This window comes from Micromesistius poutassou, assembly GCF_964030765.1.
Source record: "Micromesistius poutassou genome assembly, chromosome: 3".
NCBI classification, from domain to species: domain Eukaryota; kingdom Metazoa; phylum Chordata; class Actinopteri; order Gadiformes; family Gadidae; genus Micromesistius; species Micromesistius poutassou.
The window spans coordinates 13,764,737-13,790,441 of NC_140273.1; the positions used below are offsets into that span (position 1 = coordinate 13,764,737).

A 25,705-nucleotide genomic window follows, 5' to 3' on the forward strand; every position below is an offset into this window, starting at 1 on the left:
GCTCTCTTTGTCTTTCCCTTGGTACTGAGTCATGTGGCCCTCCCTCTCCCCGCCCGCCCCCAACTGCGGCCCCTCTACCTTTCTGTTGCATTACTTTATACTTGTTCAAATCCTGTGGTTGGATTCCCTGTGAAGCCTCGGTAATGGAAACCTAACCCCTCTTTTACTCTAGTTGCGTCCACATCAAACCAGACGGATTGGCTCAGCGCTCTCCCTCTCTCTCCCGCTCTGGTCCTTTAATATTGGATCCTAGCAACACCCAAACACATCAGCCTCAACAACACGTCTATTAACCGTGACAATAGAATTATTAGAGTTTTCATAATCAATGTTTTTCGCAAACACAGATATGGCAAATGTCACCTTATGTCACCTTGCTGTCATAGATGTGGTGTTATTATGGCCTGTTAGCTTCTTCTTCTTTGTCTTGGGAAATCATTTTTAATTGACAGTTTTGTATGACCCAACGATAGGGAACGGGAGGAATTGTCATGCCGGGCGCCATCTTGTGAGACAGAACCAACAGACTATAACAGGCGGAGCGACCTCTAAACATGGCGTGTTCACCATAGCGTTCTGCAAGGTGTGACATAAACTTCACATACCCTGTTAAAAATGTTATAAATATAAAAAATTAAATCAAAGATATTTTTGATTTAATGTCCATTCAAAGTTATACTATTAATGTAAAACTTTTGGAAGCAACTGTTTTGCTGTGCATAAATGTTTTTCTTTTCAAATTTAAAATATTGACCAAATATTATTATTATTATTATTATTATATTATTATATTTTTGGGAGACCAAAAGCATTATAATGATAACCCTAACCCTTTTTGTGTAAGCAAACATAATAATCAAAAGTCATAGACGATACTTTTCGGCATTTAATCTTTAATAGTGAGTGATTTCTTGTTTTTACTGTGGTATCCACCATACAATTAAGTCTTTACTTTAAGTAAATCAAAATGACAGCAACAACTCTCAGATCAATTACTTGATACATCTTCTGTTACAAAAACAAACAAAGAAAAATGTCTGACGTTTCGTCTGGGTCACATGAAAATAATGAAATAATAACAAAAAGAGAAAAATGATGCAAAAACAAATAATTTAAAAAGAAAAGAGTTAGTGACGTCTCTCTAACATTCAGGTAGTAAGCTCATAATTGATTGATACATTCATAACTCCTCCATATATATATATATGTATATATATATATATATATATATATATATATATATATATATATATATATATATATATATATATTTCTCCGAGCTCACAACACACTACGACGAGGGGGAAAACACATACGTTTTGCAGGATGGTTAAAGTATAAATTTTATATACTAAACTCAACATAGAGCCTTGCTGTGTTATTTACAATATACACTTTGAAAATTGTAAATTGGGTGAGATAAAAAAGGCACACGTTTTCCCTTCTTTAAATACAATGTAAACATCTCGTCAAAAAGCATGCATTAATTTCATCTTACAAAAAAGGGATATTTTAGACAAAGTACTTAAATATTGTATTCCAGCAAAATATAATTCTTTCAAAAATACTTTTCCATTCACTCTAAACCGGTTGACAGTTGTTGTTGTTGTTGTTTAAAGGGGGGCAAAGAACGACAAAGTGAGAGATTATTGAACATAGCGATGCACAATAAACAAACAAAAACAAAACAGGAACAATAAAGTGAAACAAAATAGTGGGCTTTCGCTTGTTTATACAAATATATACATCGATATATATACATATATATATATATATACATATATACATATACATATATACATATATATATATATATAAACCAATATATATGCTGTATTCACCCTTATTCACCGCATACAATCACCACCATCACATCGTCACCATGACTACGGTCGCCATGGACACTAACACTCGTAACAGTGTACCAACCCATCCCAGTGTTGCTAACAAACCGTTCCTCGCTGTGGTCCAACTGTTTGCTGGGCTGATCATGGCAAAATTCATTTTGTTCTGCAACCTTGCAGCTAAAGTCTCATTTCACATTGTATTATCTCCTCTGTGCAAAATCATTGTTTTGTCCAAGTGTAGAAATCGGATACGGTTAATCCTATATAACATGAATGCATAATACTCACGCTTGCGAAAGGGAACATAGACACAAACTTAATAGTATACACCACACGTAGATGAGCATGCACACATACATACACACCCGCGCACGCACACACACACACACGCACGCACACGCATCGGCAAATACAAACTCACAAAGAATAATCACGCGCACACCACTATTCTCGTCCTCCTCAGAGCGTCTATCTGTCTTCTGTTCTTTCTTTTCTGTTTCAGTAGCTTCACGGTCGTATTTTCCGAAATACTCTGCCATCACTGAGGTGCGAGAGACGTGGTACTGGTCCAGATCGCCGGGCCTTACCAGACCCGGTATCTCGTTAAGTTTTGGCCCACAAAATGAGAATAAAATGAGAGAAATCAAACAAAACAACAATGACAAAAGCAGTCAAAACGTCACCTTAACCCAACCGGAGAGTCGGTTGTTTTTCGCAACGGGTACCTAAAAAAAACAACAGTATTTGTACAGGAGCTGAGGAGAAGGTGAGTGCAGCGTTTTTATACCTGTAAATGTTACGCCAGGTATTTATGTCATGAAGCCGTTTGCTTAAAGCACTATCGCGACCGTAGGTGTTTTGTTTTTTTTTGTGTTATTTTTTTTTGTTAAGTTTATTTTTTTTTTCAGATTACATTGAGATAATAGAGCGTAGGGATTGAGCCCGCGTCCAAAGTATCGGGATGGACCGCCTGTGAGTTTACTGTACATATTTACGTTATAGTTTGCATGGCTTTAGTAGAAAAAAGAAGCACCGTAAATGTAAAACGTCTGGGCTTGTCGTTTAAAAACGTCAACCCTCGCGTCACACCTTGTATGAAAACGCTATGTTGTTATTCATATTATTATTTGTTATTATTTCTGGGAAGAGACGATACGTGGTGAGTTCACTAAGGGCTGGTTTCGCTTCATGTAGAGTAGAAAGGAACAATAGGGACGGACAAGTATGGAGATCACATAAATAACTGTCCTTACTAGTATATAGATGCATCTTCGGTCTAACCGCCATCACTACTGAAGTCCTCAACTTTTCACTTCTAGCGTTTGGACGAAGAAAATTAGTTTTTTCCCCCCAACTGAGGAAAAAAGAGTGACTCATCCTGAAATGGGTGGCTTACGTGCATTTTACTCAAGCTTACCGCCAAACGATAGAAATGTTATATTTTTTTAAAACAGCATTAGCTCTGAGGTTTTGCATATTAGTTCTGATTGTATTGTGTTTTGTATTTTTTCTTATTTAAAAAAAGTATTTTCTGAATAAAGAATCAAGAGTGGTGTTCTCCCAGGTGGAGAATCTCACGGTTGGGAATATCAAGGTTAGAATTGAAGTCACTATTCAGCTAGTATAGCCCTTTAAATATAGTCAAATAGACATTTGCCTTAGGTTTGTTTTCTCATAAAACAAACAAATGAATTATTTAGCCGTGTGTTGTTACGTTACTGTAAGTCAATACGTTGCAAAGCTAAAACTAGATATTGGCTCTTTTTCTTTTGTACATATTTGAGAAGTACTGTGTTCATTTCTTTAAAGACTGCATAAGCAACTGCTAATGAGTGAGTTTTTTGTCCTTTTTTTCAGTTAAATGTGAGAAAAGGTGTGTGTGATAGTTTATGTGGAGTGTGTTTGTGCATTTCTTTCTACATATGTGGAGAAGAGTGTGTGAACTTTATGATAATCCCTCTCACCCCTACTTGTATAAATATGTGTGTGTGTGTGTGTGTGTGTGTGTGTGTGTGTCTGTGTGTGTGTGTATGTGTTTGTGCGTGGTGCAAGGGGCGAAATGCTTCATTTTGGAAATGTATGGCTTGGTCTCCATAGAAAACACTTTGAAGTCATCGTCTTTTGGGCACGGGGGGTCTGGCAAGGGGGCACAGGGGGACGGAGGGCTGGGTGGTGGGGTCAGGGATGATCAGTCCTCTCTCACTCCCCGAGACCTTCTTCTGTGTCCGTGTGTGTGTGTGTGTGTGTTTATGTGTGCGATGTACTCGACTCCCAAGTTTTTTTTGTTTTTTAAATTCCCGCCCACAGAAGAGACGGAGAGTCTCAGGGGAATACGGGGGGGGGGTCATCTCTCCCCCACCCCCACTCATCTCCACCCCTGAGTGAGGGGGTGGGGTGGGGCGGGCAGGGCAATCGGGGAGGGGGCGGGGGGGGCGGGGGGGGTGTGTGTTGGGGGGAGGGACACCACAGCAATGCACCCCTCTCTCCTTCTCTCTGCCCTCCGTCCTGGAGAGACAGCTTCGATGGCGTGCGGCGGCGGCGGCGGCGGCGGCGGCAGTGGCGGTGGCGGCGGAGGCGCGGTACGGCCGACGGGTTCCGGGGGTCGGCAGAGAGGAGGTCGACGCTTCCTCATCCTCATCCTCCTCCCCCTCTCCTTCCTGCCCCTCCCCCCCTCCGCCTCGTCCCTGCTGGCCGCCTCTCCGCGGCTCCTCCCCGGTGTAAATGTTGTGGCGTGTTGCGGTGTGTCGGGGTCATGTCCGCCCCGGTCCTCGGCTCTCTTTCCCCGTCCTGCGCGGCCGGGGGGGGGGCGCCCGGGCGCGGTCATTTCTTGTGGAAGTACAGTGTGTGCGTGAGGCCCGACTCCACCTTTGGTATCTGGTCGCTGATGATCTCCACCAGCATGTCGGGGAACTCCACCTTCAGGGCCTCCGACTCGCGGAAGGTGTAGAAGCAGAAGTCCAGCAGGTTGCTCACCAGCTGACGGACCCCGACACACACACACACACACACACATGCACGTGTGCACACACACACACACACACACACACACACACACACACACACACACACACACATAAACCCAGATACATGTGTACACACACACACACACACACACACACACACACACACATAAACCCAGATACACGTAGACACACACACACACGCACACACACAGATACACACACACAAACAGACACATGATCAGGTTTGAAAGTCACTGAGTTTGCCACTTGGGGGCACCACTGATACTTCTAAGACTTTAAATCCTATAGCAGGACATCAGCCCCATTAGCATCAACACAAAACACGGGACACATGATCAGAACCAACACTACGTCTCCTGATCTGATTATCCACGCTTTTCATTGGCTCGGCCTTTCCACCGGGCCCAGGCCCCATGTTGTCATTCTGTCACACACTGGCAGACCGTTGCATAAGAAGAAAAAGGCAATTTAGCCCAATTGTTGCGATGACCCCTGTATTCTGATTCAATAAAGTGGAGCTGGTATTGATTCCCTTCTGTTCCATTCACTACCAGAGCTGCTGGGCCCTGCCTGCCTTCTGCACATCAGACCCCCCCCCCCCCACCCCCCACCCCCCAGGGACAGACTGGAAATGCAATAAGCCCTATTCTGAAGCCCCAGTGCAATTAACCTGCCTAAGTGAATGCATTAAGCTGAAGCCACTATATCGCCGGCACTGCCAGTGACTTTTTCCACTGGAAGTGACAAGCCTTAAACGCTGTGGACCTTGTTACCTGCATCCAGGCATCGTACGTTCACAGGCCCTCACATTTATATTTACCTTAAACGGATGTTTGTGTTGCTGTTTCTTTGCTGTGTGGTCTTTTATCAGATGCTTTAGTCCAATGCGCCTTACTGTGAATTCAGTGACGTGTGCTTAAGGAGCAGTTAGGGGTTACCATAAAGCATCTTTCTCAAGGATGCCTACAGGTAGACCTCAGCTTTTGGGGATGGAAACCTGGACTTTCACAGCTCCCTTGAGTGCCAAACACCCCAAGCTCCTATGTCCTAACGCGACTAACGGGTCAAACTATACACAATCATCATCATCAGCTTTGCACAGAGAGATGGACAGACAGACAGACAGACAGACAGACAGACAAGAGAGTCAAACTCACAGACAGGCGGGAAGGCAGACAAACAGATCGACAGAGAGGCAAACAGAGAGTCAAACCGACAAAGAAAAAAAGAGAAGGACAGAGCGACGGCAGACAGAGAGACGGACAGACCGCAAGGGAGTCAGACAGACAGAGAGAAAGAGGGACAGGGAGACGGACAGACTGAGGGACACACAGAGAGCAGACCAATATACAGACACAGAGACAGACAAGCAGAGAAAGAGAGAGATAAACAGACCGACAGAGAGATAGGACAGAAAGAGAGACAGACAGACTGACAGAGAGACAGACGGACAGAGACGGACAGACAAACAGACAGAGAGACGGACGGCGCGCCAGGCGGCCAGGGGCAGACGGACAGGGCGGCGGGACTCACGTCGTGCATGGCGTCCAGCAGCTTGGTGAGCTGGAAGAAGCGCTGCCAGGTCTGCCCAGAGTTGTTGGTGGCCTTGCCCACCGAGCGCCGCAGCTCCTTGATGTAGTTCACCCTCATCTCCTCGAACGCCGCCTGGCTCTTCAGACCCTCCTTGGGCACTGGAGAGCAAACACAGGCCGCTCGTAAAACCCCCCGCGCCGCACCGCACCGCACCGCTTCACACCGGACCCGACCGGCCTGGTCTGGGGGGGGGGGGGGGGGGGGGGCCGGGGCGCTGCTATGGGTTTTGACGTGCCTCTGTAACCCTGTCTACCGCTCCCAGGCTCCCAGGCTCCCCAGGCGCCAGCGCAGTGCATTTCTGTTACCTGTTTGACCCCCTTCTGAGGTGAAGTCTTTCTTTCCCCTCTGAAACCTTTTGACGGTCTGTTTGTTTGCGAGCCAGTCAGTCAAAGGTCTCTCGGCCGATATAGAGACAGCCTCACGATTATAAAAGGCGGTGCAAGTCGTGGTGCGATTACAAGATAACCTTTAATATACAGTTTAATATACAGTCAAATATATACATACATAAATTGAGCTTTTGAATGATCTATATAAGTGTTTATACCTTACAAGTTCAGTGATTTTCTGAATTAAAACGACCAAGTGAGCCTGGCTGTGTGCACATTGGTCATAGTTCTACAACATAGAACGCTTCCCAACACTGTGACGCAGTCGAATCCCCCACCAAGTCCGACAGGGCACTTGACAGCTTGTAGATCAGAGAGCTACAACACATAGCCGCAAGAAACATGACACACTTCCTCACGTCTCCACATCCCACAAACAAAAGTTGTTTGTTGTGGTATTCCATATCCAAACCGACGCACAGCGCGCAGCCAGAAAGAAAGCTCTTTGAGGCCAGAGACAAATCTTGACTTTTGTTTCTGTATCATCTCTATTGCGGTTAAAAATGCCACGGCTCAAATAGTTTCCGGCGTTAAGAGGCCGGGGCTTTGAAAATATGTGATTAAGAGAAGTCAAAGGGGCCACACATCGGGCCCCCTGTGGATCCCAGTGAGACTGAGGAGGCAGGGGGCCTCTGTGGCCCCGGCAGCGGCCCCTGAGGCAGCTGGTTTAGCAGTCACAGCGTGGCTCAACATGCCGAGGAGAGCCGAGGGCTCGTAAAATTTTACGGCCACATTTTTTACAGGTATTACATAAAACATTTAAAAAATGAAATCGTGGGGCACGATTGCGTGCGGATTCGTTTCACAAAATAACCCCAATGTACCAATATAAGTTGTAATTACTGAAAGTTGTAATTAATTATCCTTTTTTTTTCTGTTCTCTGTTCCTTGTTCTCGTTTTTAATTAGGAAGCTTCAAATGAATTCACAATCTACCTGGGGCATTACAGCCCAAAGTACAAATATAAGAACTAGCTGCAAATAAACATTTCATTTTCGGGGGGAACAGTTGGAGAAAGAAAATATTTCTCAAGGAAATACAAACCTACGGCTTGTCGGAAAAAGGAACAGCATCTTCATAAAACATGATAATTGTAGCTCTGTATCTCTATATTTACTCCGGTGAGTCTTCATACCCCACGGTCTCCGTTTCATTTTGCCAAGCATACATCTGCATGGAGGGGGGAAGCATTTCAACATCCTCTGGCTCACAGAGAGAAGGAATTGGAAGCTGAACCGAATTTTGGGAGTATTCCCGCAAGAACGATCCATATACGTATGCCTACCGATGAAACAACACGGTTCTCTTTCCGTGTTGCCACATCCATCTTTGTCTCAGCGTTTTTTGTTCAGAGACAAGGACAGAAGGAGAGACGTGGATGCAGGGAGGCTCGCTTTCGGCAGGAGGACAAAGTCACACAGAAAAGTTTTTTTTTTACAAACTTGACTTTGAGCCAATGGCTGGCTGATTAAGAAACACCTCACTTCTCCTGAGGTGCCCCTTGGATTGGCCTCTCGCGAAAAAAAAACCTTCAATTATCCTACAGCCATGGCTAAGACCTCCAACACAGACCTGAATAAGCAAAGCAGGCACTAATACACTGTCGTCCACCGCTACTTTTAGCACAACGCCCCCTGCCGCCAACGCGTTGGAAACAGAAAAGGAAACGCGGATCGTATCGTGTGCTACATTTACGCATCGCCAGACCTGTCCTGCACACTTTCTTATCCATCGCTTAGGTCGGTGAAATGTTCATCACAACCCGCTCCGGCCAGTTGTCCCGATCGAGGAAATCCAAATAAACAGAGAGAGGAAAAGGAGTATCAATGCTGAGACACACGGGGGACCTACACCAACGCGGGAGGCGGCGGCTACGCTGTGATCTCACGGACGCGACATGGCGGCAACGTGCTAAAACCCAGCAACGTGTTCCAATCCTCTTGTTGTTGTCCTCCTGCTGACCCACATACTCCCTGATTAGAAACCCGCCTGGCATTTAGGGATGGGGGGTGGGGGCACTCTGGCTAAATGGGCAAATTCTACTATTGTCACCGGCGACAATAGCGGGCAAGTACCGGAGACATGAACCGGGCTGGTGTTTTTCTCGTCGGGAGCCAGAAGTGCGCATTTAAGTGCACAGTAAAAAAAAGATAGATACACGCTTTTGATGTCTGTGTCTTTCTCAACAGACTTTGGTTTGACAGTCAGGAAGAGACAAGATGCTTCCTGCTCCATGAGGCCGGGACATGCCCTGATTGACAGGTCTGTTGTTGGTTTAATACCTCACACCGTTCAGAGTCACAGTATAATGACCCCGGGGGCCAAATCACAAAGAACACAGGAGGAGCCAATGAATTAAAAAAAAAAGGCACGCAAAGCAAATTGTCTCCCAAAACTCCTTCATCGATGTAAGTGATAACAGATGTTGTGTGTGTGGGTGTTTTATTCACATCGCAGTTTGCATCAAAGGTGGAAAAGACCAACAACGCTTCATTTTATAAATTTACGTACTGTTAGATAGGTTGTAAAAAAATGAGTCAGTTCTGGGGCATGGCAGGGCGTGGGGATGCTCTGTCTGTGCTTCTTTGTTGAGGTGAGGCATTGTGACTGGGTCAGGCCCTCAAACTTCTCTACACAGGTTCACATCAGACACCAGAGGCTCAGTGAAACCTTAGCCAAGGTCAGAGAGGAAGAGCCTCTCTCTCTCTCTCTCCCTTTCTCCCTCTCTCTGTCCATCCCCCTCTCTCTCTCCCTCACTCTCTCTCTCTTTCTCCCTCTGTCTCTCTCCCTCTCCCCCTGTCTAATCTGTCTCTCTGGCCATCCCTCTCTCTGTCCCTGTCTCTGTCTCTGTCTTTCTCTCCCTCACTGTCTCTCCATTTCTCTCCCACATTCTTTGATCTCTCTCTATCTCTCTCTATCTGTCATTGTCTTTGTTTCTCTCTCTCTCAATATGACCTCTGTCTTTCCTTCTGTCTTCGCTGGCTCTCTTTACCCATGTGTCTGTCTCGCTGCTCTTTCTTCAAACACACAAATACACACACCATCCCAAAGGCACTTTGAGATGGTGCGCTCTGGGGCTAACAGGCACGTACACCACGCATGCGCACACACACACACACACACACACGCACACACACACACACACACACGCACACGCACACACACACACACACATGTGCGCGCACGCACAGACACACAGACATGCACGCGCACACACACACACACACACACACACACACACACACACACACACATGTACACACACACACACATGCACACACACACATAGGCACACACACACACACACACACACACACACACACAAACAGAGTCTCACACACACACACACACACGCACACTCACACACAAACACACACAATTACACTTTGTGTACAATACACACCTTAGGATTTGTAAGAACACGTCAGGTGTCATGAGTCAGGCGTCATGTGCACTCAATGAACACACATGTTCTGACAACTCATCGCCACAAAATATTGCAACGACGCTGCGAGAATCCCTCAACACTGCCCTTTAAATACTGAACCCAAGTGAAACCGGTGTGAGTTCTCCAGCCTTTTCAGAAATGGATTAGTGTTTGCTGTTCAGATAATAGAGTTCAACATTCGGCTGAGAGTCAACAGAGACATAAGGCGAGGGAGGGCGAGAGAGAGAGAGAGAGACATGGGTTTGTGCCAACCCCACCTCTCGGTATATGACGAAGATCGCTACGGTGAGGTAGACGAGAAGTAAGGCTTCCTGTGACACATCAGGAACCGTGTGTGTGTGTGTGTGTGTGCGTGTGTGCGTGTGTGTGTTTGCGTAGGAGTACAGTATGTGTGTGTTTGTAGTATTGCGCCTTAACCAAATTAGCACAGCAGATCCTATACCAGCTGCTTGGACAGGTGCTACAGCTGAAGCCACTTAAAGCGCTCTTTCTCTGCTCCGTTTCTGCGCTCCCCCCCCCTCCTCCCTCCTCCCCCCTCCTCCCCCCTCCCCCCTCCCCCCTCCTCCCCCCTACCACCCTTCCCTTTTAAAATTCCGAGCAGCGTTTGGAGGAAGTGGAGGGAAACCAGCAGGTCCTGGAGCCCAGCCTGCTAGCAAGCTTTATTAGCTGCAGCCGGACCCCATGAAAAAAACAAGAGCGAGGCATAGAGGGAAAGCGAGAGAGATACAGAGAGAGAGAGACACAGAGAGAGAGAGAGATACAGAGAGAGCGGTTGAGAGAGTGAGAGGGAGGAAGAGATGGAGAGAGAGGGATACAGAGAATGAGAGAGAGACAGAGAGAGACAGAGAGAGAGAGAGTTGGGAGCAAGGATCGTAGAGGTAGGGCTCACAAAGAACACCTCTCTCTCACACTTTCTTTTACACTCTCGCTCGCTCTCTCGCTCACACACACACACACACACACAGGCCTGTTCTCTTATGGCACATTCTTTTGTTCCGTCTCTCTCTGGCTCTCTCATCCTTTCATCCCTATAGCTGTGCACCTGCCTCCATCTAGAAACCTCAAACTTTTGCTCTGAACTTCTGTCTCAACCCTTCCCTCCCCAATGCCTTTAATCATTGGAAATGCGTCTCATTAAAAAAGGTACTTTGTCCACAGAAAATTTGCGTTGTTTTTTGTAAGAGGCCCAAAGTGATATTATTAGAATAGAATCCATTCAATTTTAAATACCGCGGCCATCATCTTAGTCAAAGGTATTTGAATTACTGAGTGCCTGAAGAATAAAACTCAATCAAAACAGAACCACCTTAAGCTATTTGCTCCGAGCGGGAAACACCAAGAGTACACCAAGAGAAACACCATTGAGTGAACGAACATGACAAACATGACAAGTGAAGTGAAGTAACAATAGAAGCTTTAACGTGGGTTTACCTGTCCGTCAAACAGGTTCATACTGTCTATAAACTGAAACAATGGTTAATATTTGCAGCAATGAAATACATTGAGCAGATTTATTAGTGTCTTGGTTCTTGTGTTTCATGCAGGGAAAGACCGGTTCCAGGGCGATGGAAATATTTGACGCGTCTTCTGCCAGGACTGCAGTATTTGGTCTTTTGTTGGCCACACAACTGATAGCGTCTGTCTGTTGGTATCAAGCTTTGTTCCCACCTCCATCCTACTCCTGGTCTAGTCTGGCGTGGCAGGCAGTTTTAAACTGGTTTTAAACTGTTATGTCACGTATCTTTAGCCTTAGTGCTGACATGCAGACATAGACATGCAACAGACCCCACCACACTGTTTGTAATCTGCACCTCAACACTGTAACACTGTAAAATGAAGTCACAGAAAAATAAAGCTATTTTAATACAATTCTTAATCCAACACATTCAAGGTATAGAAACTGTATAGAAAAATGTTGTTTCTATTTTGGACAGCCCTGCTCCCAACACGTATTGTGAACAAATCGTAAGCCTGCAGAACCAGATCGACAGGACCAACGTGGAAGATAAATCCCAATGACCCAGTGTCCTGAACAGTCAAACGTTCCCATCGTCTCTCTGCAGACCATGAGTGCTTCTCTCTTACATTAGAAAATAGACAAGCGTGTCGCTTCCCCTTAAGTCCCTCACTATTACAAAGTGATCATTTGCTCCAGGCTTCTTCCACCTCCCCTCACAAACATTTATCCCGATCCGGTTCTCAGCTAAAGGTGGACCGCCACATTAACAACAAGCACACACACACACACACACACACACACACACACACACACACACCGCAGGGGCGTACCGCAGGGCGTGGAAGTGAGCCGACGCCATCAGGGGCCCGACAGAGCACCTTTTGGTGTGGTCACCCTAAGCGCTCGAGGTTTTGATCCATTCAGAGCTGATAGAGTTCCCCGTCTCGTCAGTCATAATACGCTCCCCGTCGTCTCCCTGATTTCTCCCAGAGCGGCTCCGATAACTAAATCAATAAATACCTCCTCAATAAATATTGCCTCAAATTGGCGCTGGTTCACAGGGCTGGAGGTCTGACGGAGGCAGAGTCCGCCTCGAACAGCCAGACGGCTGTCCCACCCAGCTGCCGTCTATCGTTCTCTTTGGCTCTGTGCTTCCCTTTCTCTTGTTTCTCACTCTCTCTCTCACTCTCTCTCTCTCTCTCTCGCTCTCTCTCTCTCTCGTTCTCTCTCTCTAAAACTCTAACTTAATATTTTCTTAGCGTAACGTACTGAACTCCCTTCCTTCTTCGCTATGTTTGACCCAAAACAACAGGACCAATGCAGTCTTATAATAGAAAAACAAAGGGAGCGATACACTGGATTCACTGACTGGCTGCAGTGTTCAGGACCCCGGTAAGGAGATGAGTGAGTTAAAGGTTGTTTGTCGTTGGTTGCTCTGATGAAGGCCTAGTGCCGAAACGTCAGCACGCCAGAAACTAAAGTGGTGATTGTAAAGCAGCAGTGTTGCGCTCTTCCTTTGTACTGCTCATTGTGTGTCGTTGGCTGACACATGTAACGCAGTGGCTTCTCTGTTCGGAGAGCGACATTGGCGCCAGCATGTGGCGTCGGGGTTCATACAGGTACACACACACATGAATCATATGGAACAGATGTCCCGCAGCTTACCCAAACACACTGAAACTCCCACACACACAACTACAAACAAATAGACAGAGATGTATAGACACACATACCGATCTAACACACACACACACACACACCGGCACACATCCAACGCCTGACCCACACATACACACACACACACATACACACACACATGCATAAGGTCCTGCAGAGACATGCACAAGCACCCACGCACACATGCGCATCCAGCTCCCGACACACACACACACACACACACACACACACACACACACACACACACACACACACACACACACACACACACACACACACACACACACACACACACACACACACACAGCCTCTCACCTGTGCTGAGGAGCAGCAGCACCTTCATGGAGAGGAACTCATCGTAGGTGAGCTGCAGACGTACAAACTCCAGGCTCACCTGCCGCATTCCCACACACAGGTCGTACATGGCCGACAGCTGCATGCGCTCCCTGGGAGGGGAGAGAGAGACAGGGGGAGAGAGAGAGAGAGACATTGACATATCTCCAAACATTCTCCCTCTCACCTTTACGGTGGGTACGTCAAGACTTTATATTGTGTTCATGAAAAGTCACCCATAACCTTTAAAGGTGACTGTAAATGTTATAGGTGCAATACTTACTTGCTAATAAAAGTACCTGGGGTACTGTATTCCAATTCCAAAGTTAACACAAATAAATATTAGATTACCTTTAACCTTTTTGCATTGCGCTGAGACTCAACTCAGCTCTATGAATTCGACCTTAACTTTTATACTGTTTATTGGATTATATTTAAGAATTCACCGGCCGAAAAGCCTCTTGTGTCATGTGATCTATAACTATTAGATTGGTTTATAGGGTGTTCTGTTGAAAAAGGGGGTTAGGTCAGATGATAAATAGCAGCACTTGTTTCATGTACTTCATGTCCAAGTGGATACGTTCAGACGGTTTCAGTTAAAATGTAATCAATTTAGGAAGCTGAGGTTAATTGGGATCATGTGGGATTCATTCATTGATTATCTTTCTGTTTTGGATGTGAAGCTTGTCAGCTTACTCACTAACTCACTCACTCACTCACACACTCACTCACGCTCTATGTGTGAGTGTCGTTTGCACTCGCAACCGTTCCTGGAAGGAACTGTCCCGCACCCTCCCGGTGCGGGACAGTTCCTCCCTTAGCCCTTCGGAGAGCTCAGAGTCTGGGCGGTGCGGGTGTCACACCTGTCCTGTGGGGCCGGGGCGGAGTGCCTACGAGACTCACCGTAATCAACGGCTTCACAAACACAATTGACCTGACTTGAATCATTTCGCACAAACACCCACACACACACATTCACTCGCTCGCTCACTTACTCACTCGCTCACTCGCTCGCCTCATAAATACCACAACAGCTCAGCCATATGAGAGGAGCAACCCGTCCGCTGAACAACAGCACGAGCTGGGGAGAGGAAGAGCAAAGCCGGTGAGACGGAACTCAGCCTGCAGGAACACAAGTCTGAGAGATCCACCACTCAACCGAGGCCACGGCCGACCGGGCCCAGACCACATATGTCTCTTCCCCGCTGGCACATACACATGCACGCGCGCGCACACACACACACACACACACACACACGCACACACACACACACACGCACGCGCATGCAGACGTTCAGGTATGCACGTACGTCCCACTACACAGATGGACACAATCAGACACTTGCAAACACACACACACTCGCACACCCACACACACACACACACACACACACACACACACACACACACATCTTGTAAACACTCTCAATCTCAAAGTCTAGGATGGTGAAAATACACTAATATCATAGCGCCAACCGAAACAACAGTTCCACCACCATTGGCATTTGATGTATTTTTCATCGCGGCATTGCCTGGCCAATTGACACCAGGCAGGCAATAATTCCACCCAATCGCAAGCGAGCAGTTGCAGTTACAGTTGATCCCCGGAGGAGGTGCTTTCCCTGAGGATTAATTCTGGCGGTTACTCTTTAACCATCGACACACACACAGACACACTCTTCTCTCTTTCTCTGTCTGTCTGTGACTCACCCGCCCAAACACACACACACACACACACACACACACACACACACACACACACACACACACGCACACACACGTGCACGCACGTACACACACACACGCGCGCGGGCAGACACACGCAAGCACACACACACACACACGCACACACACACACACACACACACACACACACACACACACGCGCGCGCGCGCGCTCGTAATATAAAACTAAATCTGAATTTAAGTAACAGAAGAATGGCAGGAAGCATCTGGTGTCCAGATGCAGTGGAAACATGGCAGCACTTATCTGCAGCTGCCGCTTCCATTTATATCCGCCGTCATTTAGGAGGACTTCTGGAGCGTAATCATCCAAGGTAAACCAAGGCCGTGTTTTACTCCCCATATAGAGTAACCCGCCACTCTACATATGTACCATGCTTAGATGGTGGATAATCCCCATCTTATGTTAACAGCAACAAGATTAAACATGTGTGGCTGGTGCTACAATGAGTGACCATACGATACATATATATATATTTTATATACATATATAAAACATAAGACCGCTACTTTCAAACCGGGAGGAGAGCCGTACGTTCCTCCTGGAAGGGGTCTGATGGACTTGTTCTGCACTGGCACCGGGTTGTGTTTGTGTACACCGCTTTGAAAAAAAGTACCGCAACATCGTTCGCCACAACAACTCTGAGGCGGTGTGTTTCAGAATGTCTTCACACACACTTTTCTTTTCTGTAAATCAATTTTGCTGAATCACTGCCTTAAAATGAGCTCTTGGATTTTTGGTGGGAGAGAGAGCCAGAGAGTGAGCAAGAGAAAGGGAGACAAGGGGGGGATAGAGAGATATAGATGGAGAGGGAGAGAGAGAGAGAGAGAGAGAGAGAGAGAGAGAGAGAGAGAGAGAGAGAGAGAGAGAGAGAGAGAGAGAGAGAGAGAGGTAAGGAGAGAGAAAAATAACCTGTAGCGATCTCCTCCCACTCAATCCCTCTCCGGCATCCTTTTCTCTATCTCTCTCTCCCTCTCTCTCTCTCTCTTCTTTTCTCCCGTTCACATACTCAATCAAACAGTCAGTGGCTATCAGAGACACAGGAAGGAATACTAATCTTAAACTAAAAAACTTGAACGTAATGAGATTGAGTTATGCCCAGGGGTGTACTGAAGGGTAAACACACTTAAACTCTATTTACCCACCTCTTAAAAACCTAAAATAGCATTTATAGTTATCACCACCATGCAGTGTCCACACAAACCTTAAGCACATAGCTTAGCAGGAGGCAGCCATGACGGCTAAATGTTAAACATTGAAGAGGTCTATTTTGGTTGTCTTTTTAATGGCCACTAGGGGTTGTTTGTTTCCAGCAGACTCGGCCCATGTAGAGTTTATCAGGAATAAGCTCAACCTCTATCAAAACACAGTTGACTTAACACCAACGTCCCCTCACCCAAATTGTGGGTGTCTTTGGTAAATATTGTTGCCTTAGATCATTATCAAGACAATAAACCACACATAACACTATTAATATGTCTGGAGGGGGGGGGGGGGGGGGGGGGGTGTGTCTATGAGCTGATTGGCAGGTCATAGTGACCGTGCAGCGTTTCCTTTGGCAGGGAACCCAGCCCACGGCTGGTCTGTCACGTCTGCGCGAGGCTCCCCGCTCTAAACTTGACTGTATTTTTCCATTGAAGATTGTGCCACCTTAATCCAAACTTTATGTGTTTTTAAACAGCCTTCAAATGTTACGATTGTTTTTTTTTTACAGCCTTGAGAGTTCTAGTCGGGACTCGCAGGGCTCTTTCGGCGGTTGGGGAATAGGCACTTCTTATTCATAGACACAGGAGCAGCTGGTATATGTATATGCTCGGTTTGTTATTGTGGACTGAGAAGAAAGTTGTTATGTCTTTTTTTTTATTATTGCATTATTATTTTTGTATTTAATATGTTTATATATATATATATATATATATATATACATATATATATAAATATATATGTGAGACACCCTTCGAGTTAGAGAGTTATAGAGGAACCCGTTATTCTTCATTTCTAACCGTGATGACGTCTCACCTCAGAGGAGGAAGGGCTTTGTTATGCGCTCCACTGCTCCTCATCAGCCCATATGCTGTCTGTCTGTCCATCTGTCTGTCTGTCTGTCTGTGACGCAAAGAGCATATCAGTCCTCTCTCTCTCTCTCTCTCTCTCTCTCTCTCTCTCTCTCTCTCTCTCTCGCTCTCCACCACTCTCTCTCATCTCAGAGAGGGTTTTGGCTGGGCATGAGTGAGTGGATATTTAATGAATGCCTTAATGCTCCGAGTCAATAAGCACTAAGTAACTATGGAAACAATTATACACAGCCTGCCCTCCAGTCCCATGCAGCCTTCAAATACCAAACCCAGGGAGAGATAGCGTTGGCATCAGGGCACGGCCATTTTACTCATCTAACGCTGACTAATTGATGGAAAGAGAGAGACAGAGAGAGAGGGAGAGAGAGAGAAAGTGAGGGAAAGAGAGAGAGAGAGACAGAGAGAGACAGAGAGAGACAGAGAGAGAGGGAGAGAGAGAGAAAGTGAGGGAGAGAGAGGGAGAGAAAATAAGTGTGAGAGAGAAACAAAGAGAGTGAGAGAGAGACCCATTATGTGGCCCAGTTCCAGGAAATACTTTGATTCACTCGCTCAACATTTTTTGCAGTGTACTTGTACTTATAATCCATATTTCACCTTGTTCATTATTTTCACCTTTTTGTAGAACTTATTTTTCCTTTGTTTGATTTTGAAACTGCTTTGGCAATGTGATTGTTTATTTGTATTTGTATTGTGATTGAATTGAATTGAATTGTATTTATTTTATTGAGAGCGAGAGACAGAGAGAGAGGGAGAGGGAGAGAGAGAGAGAGAGAGAGAGAGAGAGAGAGAGAGAGAGAGAAAGAGAGTTTGATAACTAACTAAAGACAACACACCGGGCAAAGGAGGGAGAGGAGAGACTGAAAGGAGAGTACGCGGCGTTGCGTTGCGCTGTGGCGCCTCTTGACCTGATAAAGGCTACAACAAAGACATCCCAGGCATCGACACCCGCGCCGCTGACACCCAGCCAGCCAGCCAAACCCGGGCGCTTGACACCCAGCCGGGCACTGAACCCCGGGGCCCTGACACCCGGTGACGTCACGGCACCACGCGTGCGACATCCATCCGGGACCGAGCAATACCTCCCCGCCGATCCGTCAGCGGGGACAGCAGGGGGGCCTCGCCAGCGCCGTCCCATCCCAACGTCTCTCCTTCCTGTCTGGGTGTGCACTGGACACTGGACACTGGACATCTGCTTTTGGCCCTTCGTCGCTTATTCAATTTAATATTGACCTGAATAATTGAATGCTGTTATTCTCATTTTTTGTTGTAATATTGGTATTATTTATATTATTGTTATCAGTAGTAGTAGTAGTATTTTCATTATTGTCATAAGTGGTAGTATTAGTTTGATTTACATTATTGTTATTAGTAGTAGTAGTAGTAGTAGTAGTAGTAGTAGTAGCATTATTGACATTATTGTTATTAGCAATAGAATTAGTACTATTTACATCAGTTATAAGTAGTAGTATTAGTATTATTAACATTATTGTTATTAGCAGTAGTATTCATATTATTTACATCATTGTTATATGTAGTAGTATTAGTACTGATTACATTATTGTTATTAGCAGTAGTATTAGTATTAATATTATTATCATTTGTGTATTCTCCATGCCTCGTTACCAGTGAACTTGCTCAGTAAAGCTGCCAAGTGGCCACTGGATGGATCGGCGGTGTTCAACCAACAATCGAGAGGAACATTTTGATCACTCATCTTGAAACCTCCAGAGAGATCTGCGAGTCATTTCAGGGTGTTGAGTCATTTCTTTGGATGTCAAAAAGAAAAGGAAACTGTTATTGACAAAAGTCATCCAGAGTTTCTCCTTCTGGGTTGCCACCAGCCCAAAGTTGTGAGATCTCTCCGACACCGCTGAACCATCAATTCTACACCATTTCATTCTCCACCAGTCCTGCAGCATGTTCCCGAGAACCAAACCATAGTCGAATCCAGCCTTATGACCTCCTCCACAACGGGGAGGCAGAGAGGGCGAGTGTTCCCCTTTTTCCTTTTTTCAGTCAGGAGTCCGGTTCAAAAGCCAGGCCATACGTCACCACGACCACAACCATAGCGCGGGGTCGGTCTCCGTCACCGCATGGCTTCACCGGTTGTCAGCAAGAATATGAGGAAACGACAACAGTAGAACAACACACACTGCTCTATCCAATCACAAGCAGCGGTGCCATGATTAAAAACACCAACATGTAGTGATCTGCCTCGATCAGAACACATCCTTCTCCTGTCGACTCTATAGACACTCAGGTATCACCTTCATCACAGTCTGCTCTGCCGTTACGGAACTCACACAAAAATTAAGCTGTGTTCCAGCACCTCCGTACACACATCATAGTTTATAGGACTTCTCGTGCGGATCACGGTGATAATGTACATTTTTCCAAGCTTGTGAAAAAAGTTCAACTTTAAATTTCTCAGTGCTGATACAACCTCAACCTGCAAGATACAATGTACAAGACAAGGCAAGATACAACCTCAACCTGCTAATTAATAAAAAACTAAAAATGTGATCACATTTTGAATAAAAGTGTTTTTATGACACCTTTAGTGGATAAAAGGGTCTAAACAGAAAAAACGAAAAAGTTGTAAACTTATCATGTCGAACATAGGGTGAATGTTTTCCTGGGAAGGAAACACAACTGTAGTCATGTGACCTTGAGGCCATTATGTGATTGGCTGTGGCTACTGCAGACAGAGCAAGAGGAAGATCCCACATCGTTGTAGCACAGTATAAGAGTATAAGAGAGTAGTGTAAAAGAAAGAACATGGAACTCACTCGTTGAAGATGAGGTCCGGGGCGAAGTAGAGCAGCTGCCCGTTGGTGTGTTTGTACGACCGCCAGCTGAGGCAGAAGGACAGCATGCACATCCACGAGTACTGGATCAGGGTGATCTGGTCCTCTATCGGCAGGCCTCGGAATCCTGGAACATACACACACACACACACATGCAAGCACACACAAGCACACATACACGCCACATGCACGCATGCACGCACGCACGCATACGCACATACACGCACACACATATTCAAGCACACACACACATACACACACACACACACACAGGCATGCACAAACACACACACAAAAAAAAAACACACACAAACACACAAACATGCGTGATGATTGACAAGAGAATTTATGACAAAGACTACTTTCACTAACTGGGTATTGTCCCTTGAACTCGTGTAACAACTGAGACAGTCACCTGCTACAAACAGGCCTAAGTAGATTTGTATGCATGTGCCCTTGCATGTGCGTGTGTGTATGTGTGTGTGTGTGTGTGTGTGTGTGTGTGTGTGTGTGTGTGTGTGTGTTAGCGTGTGTGTGTGTGTCTGTACATTTTTGTGTTTGTGCCTGCATGTGTGCGTCCGTGTGTGCATGCATTTGAGTACATTTTGTACGCATGTGTGTGTGTATTTGTGTGTGTGTGTGTGTGTGTGTGTGTGTGTCAGATCCCAAACCAACAGAAGGTTTAAAAGAGGCAGGGGCCCGATGTCAAAGGGACAGATTTTGACCCTTTTGTCTGATTCTCTTCTATTTATATTTCCGGATGGAGCAAGCAGACACCGCGGGGGTATCAAATATTTGCAACGCAGCGATTCCCTCAACCTCAAAGACTTACCTGTTGGTCATCTCCCAAACACAGCTCCTACCCACTGACATTTAGGAAAATACATGTATCGCTTCCCAGCCCAATATTCCCTGTCCGTGACTTACAGGATCGGATGCGTTCCGCGTTAAATGACTTTTTTAAAAATTCTAATCATGACTTCTATTTCTCAGAAAGGGTTCCTCCGACTCGTCCTTAAAGCTCGCAGAAATGTGAAATTATTCTCGCTATGCTCCACACAGGCACCGCTCGGAGATACGGTGGGGGTTTAACGCCCGGACGAAACCGGGGATGTGTCCTTTTAAGCGAGCTTAAAGAAAAAAAAAAAACAGATAAAACCCCCCCCCCCCCCCCCCCTCCAAAAAAAAAAAAAAAAGAACCTGATAAACTCATTTTCAAAAATCGTCATCCTTTAAGACACGCATTCATCACCAAGTAATCCCTGTGATTGACACGGTTTCGGGCCTGCACAATCGCGACCCCCATCCCCCATCCCTGACCCCCCCCTTCATAATTCCAAACCCCCACCCCCATGGCCCCCCCCCTCCCCCTCACCTGGAAGTACTTTGGCCCACTTGACCATGCGCACCAGCTGCTTGCCGGCCAGGCAGTTGAGGCTGGACAGCAGGTGGTCGGTGGTGTCGGGCGTGCTGTTGTCGTAGCCGGAGAACACCTCCTCTGGCTCGATGAGCTCCAGCACGCTGCAGATGGAGGGGGGCAGGTAGGGGGTGACCACGCCCAGCCCGTGGGGCACCAGGGCGTTGCTCTGGGCCTGGCTGGCGCTCAGCTCCTTCTCCGAGGACAGGTACCCTCCCCCGCCGCCGCCGCCGCCGCCGCCGCCACCGCCACCGCCGCTGTTGCCCCCGCCTCCGCCACCGACCCCCCCACCCGCACCACCACCGCCGGCTGTTTGGCTGTCCTTGGAGCCGTGCAGGTCCTCGCTCACTCCCTTCAGCTTGCCCAGCTTCTTGGATTTACGCGCTGCAGGGGCGGGAAAAAGGTTAGCGTTCGTCGCTCTGATTTGCATGTGACTGCTTCGGGTTCGGGAGGTCTGAAAGGATTGCTGATAGTTGGAGAAATGAACCAATGAGGGCGATTGATGGGAACTCATTTTGGGGTGGGAAATGCCCTGCTTTAACTGGAAAATTGCCCATCTTCCATCCCGTGCCCCACTAAAGAGAGGAAACTTTTACTGTTAATGTCTCCCTCAAAGAGCTGTATAGCACCAATAAAATGTGCTAGGTCCCATTTTGTTTATGCACAGTGAGATGAATCCTGCACACATTTAGTTTCCGGACAATACCAATGGTATTTCCCAACTGACTTAATAATATTTATTCTGCTTATATAGTATCCTTTTCTATTGTTTAAATATTCACATTTTAATAGAGCCATGCAACACACAAGCAAGCGAGTCAAAACAAATGCAGAAACACAATAACAATATAATAATAATTGCACAAGAGCTATAATATAGCTGTTATATATTATTATTACTCTATATTAAAGCTTCAACATTAAATTAAACCATTAAATCCTAAACCAAACCCAAAAATTATTTGGATCTGTAATGGCACGAGAGAATCCCATGGGGTTTAAATATTTTACTCTCACTCGCCTCTTCAGTGAAAACTGCCTTTGAGGTTAGTTCAGGTTACTGCTCAGGCTACTGTAGATCATTTGGTAGAGAAAAATCCACCATTTACAACCTGACATACTCATGCAAACCAACATGCACACGCAGACAGTCCCACGTACGTACGTACGCACGCACGCACGCACGCACGCACGCACGCACGCACGCACGCACGCACGCACGCGCATGCACACACACACACGCAGACAAACACGCTCAGCCAAACGCACAACTCATCGCTGTCCTCAGGCAGCCCATCCTTGAGCCTTTCATATGACTCGAGCAGAGACCTACTTTATCATCTAGCAGCTGTTTGTGATTTTCCAAAAAGGGCTGTCACTCAAATGTCAGAGCCACAAGGACATGTGACGGGAGGCGGGACTAGAGGAAGTACAGAAAGGGGCGTGGCCGTACCTCCCAGGTTCATGCCGGCCTGCAGACACTTCCGTACGCGGCACGCCGGGCAGTTTTTCCTGCGGATCTTGTCGATGATGCAGTCGTTCCTGCCGGCGCAAAGGTAGTTGTGCTGGCCTAGAGGAGAGAGGAGGGCAGGTTAGTTTAACGGGGGTTAGCGAGCATTCTACACGGTATGTTGAGAGTGTCCATCAAAGTAAGTATGTGAGTAAGTTTGAGCGGCACCTTTCGAAAGCAGGTTACAAAGTCACACTTTGACGAAACCAAGAAAGCATATATATATATATATATAGTAATATATAAAAAATAATACTTTATACTAGACAGCAGGCAGAAAGACAAAATCACACAGTGAAGCCAATTTGTAAGACTGAGACTTTAGAAGTTAAATAAAAATGGGGGCAGACTCCGCAAGCTCTGATCTCTGGCAGGGGGAACCGCAACAGTAGAACCGATCAATAAAAATAATCCAGATTGGTCTCAATGGAAATCAATGACGTGAACATTTACAAAAAGAGACTGGAATTTCGTGGCTATTTATGTAAGACGAAAAAAAGGAATTGAAACTCTTGATGGTTGATTTGGCACCTTCCTACATTGTGAAATGTGTAATAATAGTATGGCGTTGTGCTGTTTTTAAATCCAGCAGGGCTATACATGGCTCCCTGGCTACCAGGGTTTCTGGCTGCAGCTACACTCCTGCTGCTGACAGTGACGCTAACACGACCAGAGTCCCTCTGCCGCCTGCCTAGCCCTCAGCTAAACCCAAATGATCTCCCGTTTCCAAGCGCTTCCTTCCGCTCCACTGGCTCTTGACTGTGCCGTCCCTCCCGCCTCCTCCTCCTCCCCCTGCCTGCCTCCTCCAGCCCCTCTTCCTCCCTCCCTGCACCTCCTCTTCCCTCCCTCCACCTCCTCCATTCTCCTCCTCCCTCCCTCCCTCCACCTCCTCCCTCCCTCCCTCCACCTCCTCCTCCCCGCCCTTCACCTCCTCCTCATTTGCTCCACTCTCCCCACCCCTCTCCTCCCCCCCCCCCCCCCCATGCCTGTGTCTCCATCCTTTAGCTCTCTTTCCACTTATTCACCAACACGCCCCCACACAGACACACACAAACACAAATACACATAGTCATTTGTATCACATGCACACACATTCACACACGCACACACACACAGGCACACACAAACACACAAGCACCCCCACACAGACACACATGCATAATGCCCTGATGGAATGAGATCTCATGTGAAGTGACCCTGCATGGAGGATGCAGATATATGAGATAATGCCATTAGAGCTGAAATTGTTTGTACCTCCCGAGACAGTCCTTGTGTGTGCATGCATGTGGGCTCATTACGGTATGTGGGTCACTATTTATCTGCATATCACCGTGCGGTTTCACTTTTTTTTATCCGCCGTCTTTTATTCACGGGTGAGCAGAATGAAACCTGTGAACGGCACCACCGCCGTGAGCCCACCGTTTTCTCTCCGACGCTCACCAGTCGACGGGAATTCACCACGACGCCGCATTTTGTAAGCATTAGCAACAACAAAAAAAAAAGAGACACACAAAAATAGAGAAGCCTGCATGAGTGCGCGTGGTGCCTGTGTCCGGGATGGAGCAGAAGTTGTTTTGCGAGCGAGCAGAAGAAGTGCGCAGTGTGTCTGTGTGGCTGCTGCCAGGAGCCGGGGTGGAGAGCTGCAGGAGGCAGGCAGCAGCTGTAGTCCCACCACTATTTCTGGCTAAATCACATGACCGTTACATAAGCCCATTTTTCTTGCTCTAAAAAACAGTAAACTGCGACACAGGAAACACAACGCAGCCCTCCTCCTCCTCCTCCTCCTCCTCCTCCTCCCGAACCCCCCCCCCCCCCCCCCCCCCACCCATCCCCCCGCCTCCAACACCACGATCTATCCACACGCGCACACTCACACACACACATTCCGGAACATTACACACACACACACACACACACACACACACACACACACACACACACACACACACACACACACACACACACACACACACACAACACACACTATCACACACAATCCCTTCTAATAGACACACACACACACACACACACACACACACATTCCCACCAAATAGACAGGGAAAAACACAAAACTACACACACACATTCCCGCTTGAATGGGTCGGCCAAACGTCAGTATTTCATTAAAAAAAGGAAAGTCCTTCTGTCCAGCGACCCGTTTGTCTGCTTCTCTGAATGTTTTTGTTGGAGATGAAACACACACAGACCGAGGCTAGAGGAGCTGCAGAGGAGAAAGATGTGAAGTTGGTCGGGGAGTTTGAGCAGAACTAATTAATTTAGTGCAACTTTCTTTTTTTTTCTAGATCTATCAATGTAACCCTTTCACTTATTAATGCACTAACTGTGTGTGTGTGTGTGTGTGTGTGTGTGTGTGTGTGTGTGTGTGTGTGTGTGTGTGTGTGTGTGTGCATACCTGTGTGTG

The 25,705-nt window shown here is 46.6% G+C and overlaps 1 protein-coding gene across 2 annotated transcripts in view; it reads right to left on the minus strand.

Moving 5' to 3' along the window:
- Positions 1-1,279: 1,279 nt before the first annotated feature.
- The window catches only part of nr3c2 (nuclear receptor subfamily 3, group C, member 2), a 63,790-nt gene continuing 39,364 nt past the window's right edge, over positions 1,280-25,705 (minus strand). Inside the window, exons 4-9 of one of the 2 annotated variants that reach the window (XM_084465757.1) lie at positions 23,227-23,343; positions 21,732-22,157; positions 20,339-20,483; positions 13,713-13,843; positions 6,365-6,522; positions 1,280-4,823 (exon numbers count right to left, since the gene is read on the minus strand). In XM_084465757.1, coding sequence (XP_084321883.1) covers positions 4,668-4,823; positions 6,365-6,522; positions 13,713-13,843; positions 20,339-20,483; positions 21,732-22,157; positions 23,227-23,343 — 1,133 coding nt within the window. In that variant the 3' untranslated portion in view covers positions 1,280-4,667. Of the gene's footprint in view, positions 6,523-13,712; positions 13,844-20,338; positions 20,484-21,731; positions 22,158-23,226; positions 23,344-25,705 lie in introns of both variants that reach the window. The other variant, XM_084465756.1, reaches the window with a different exon arrangement.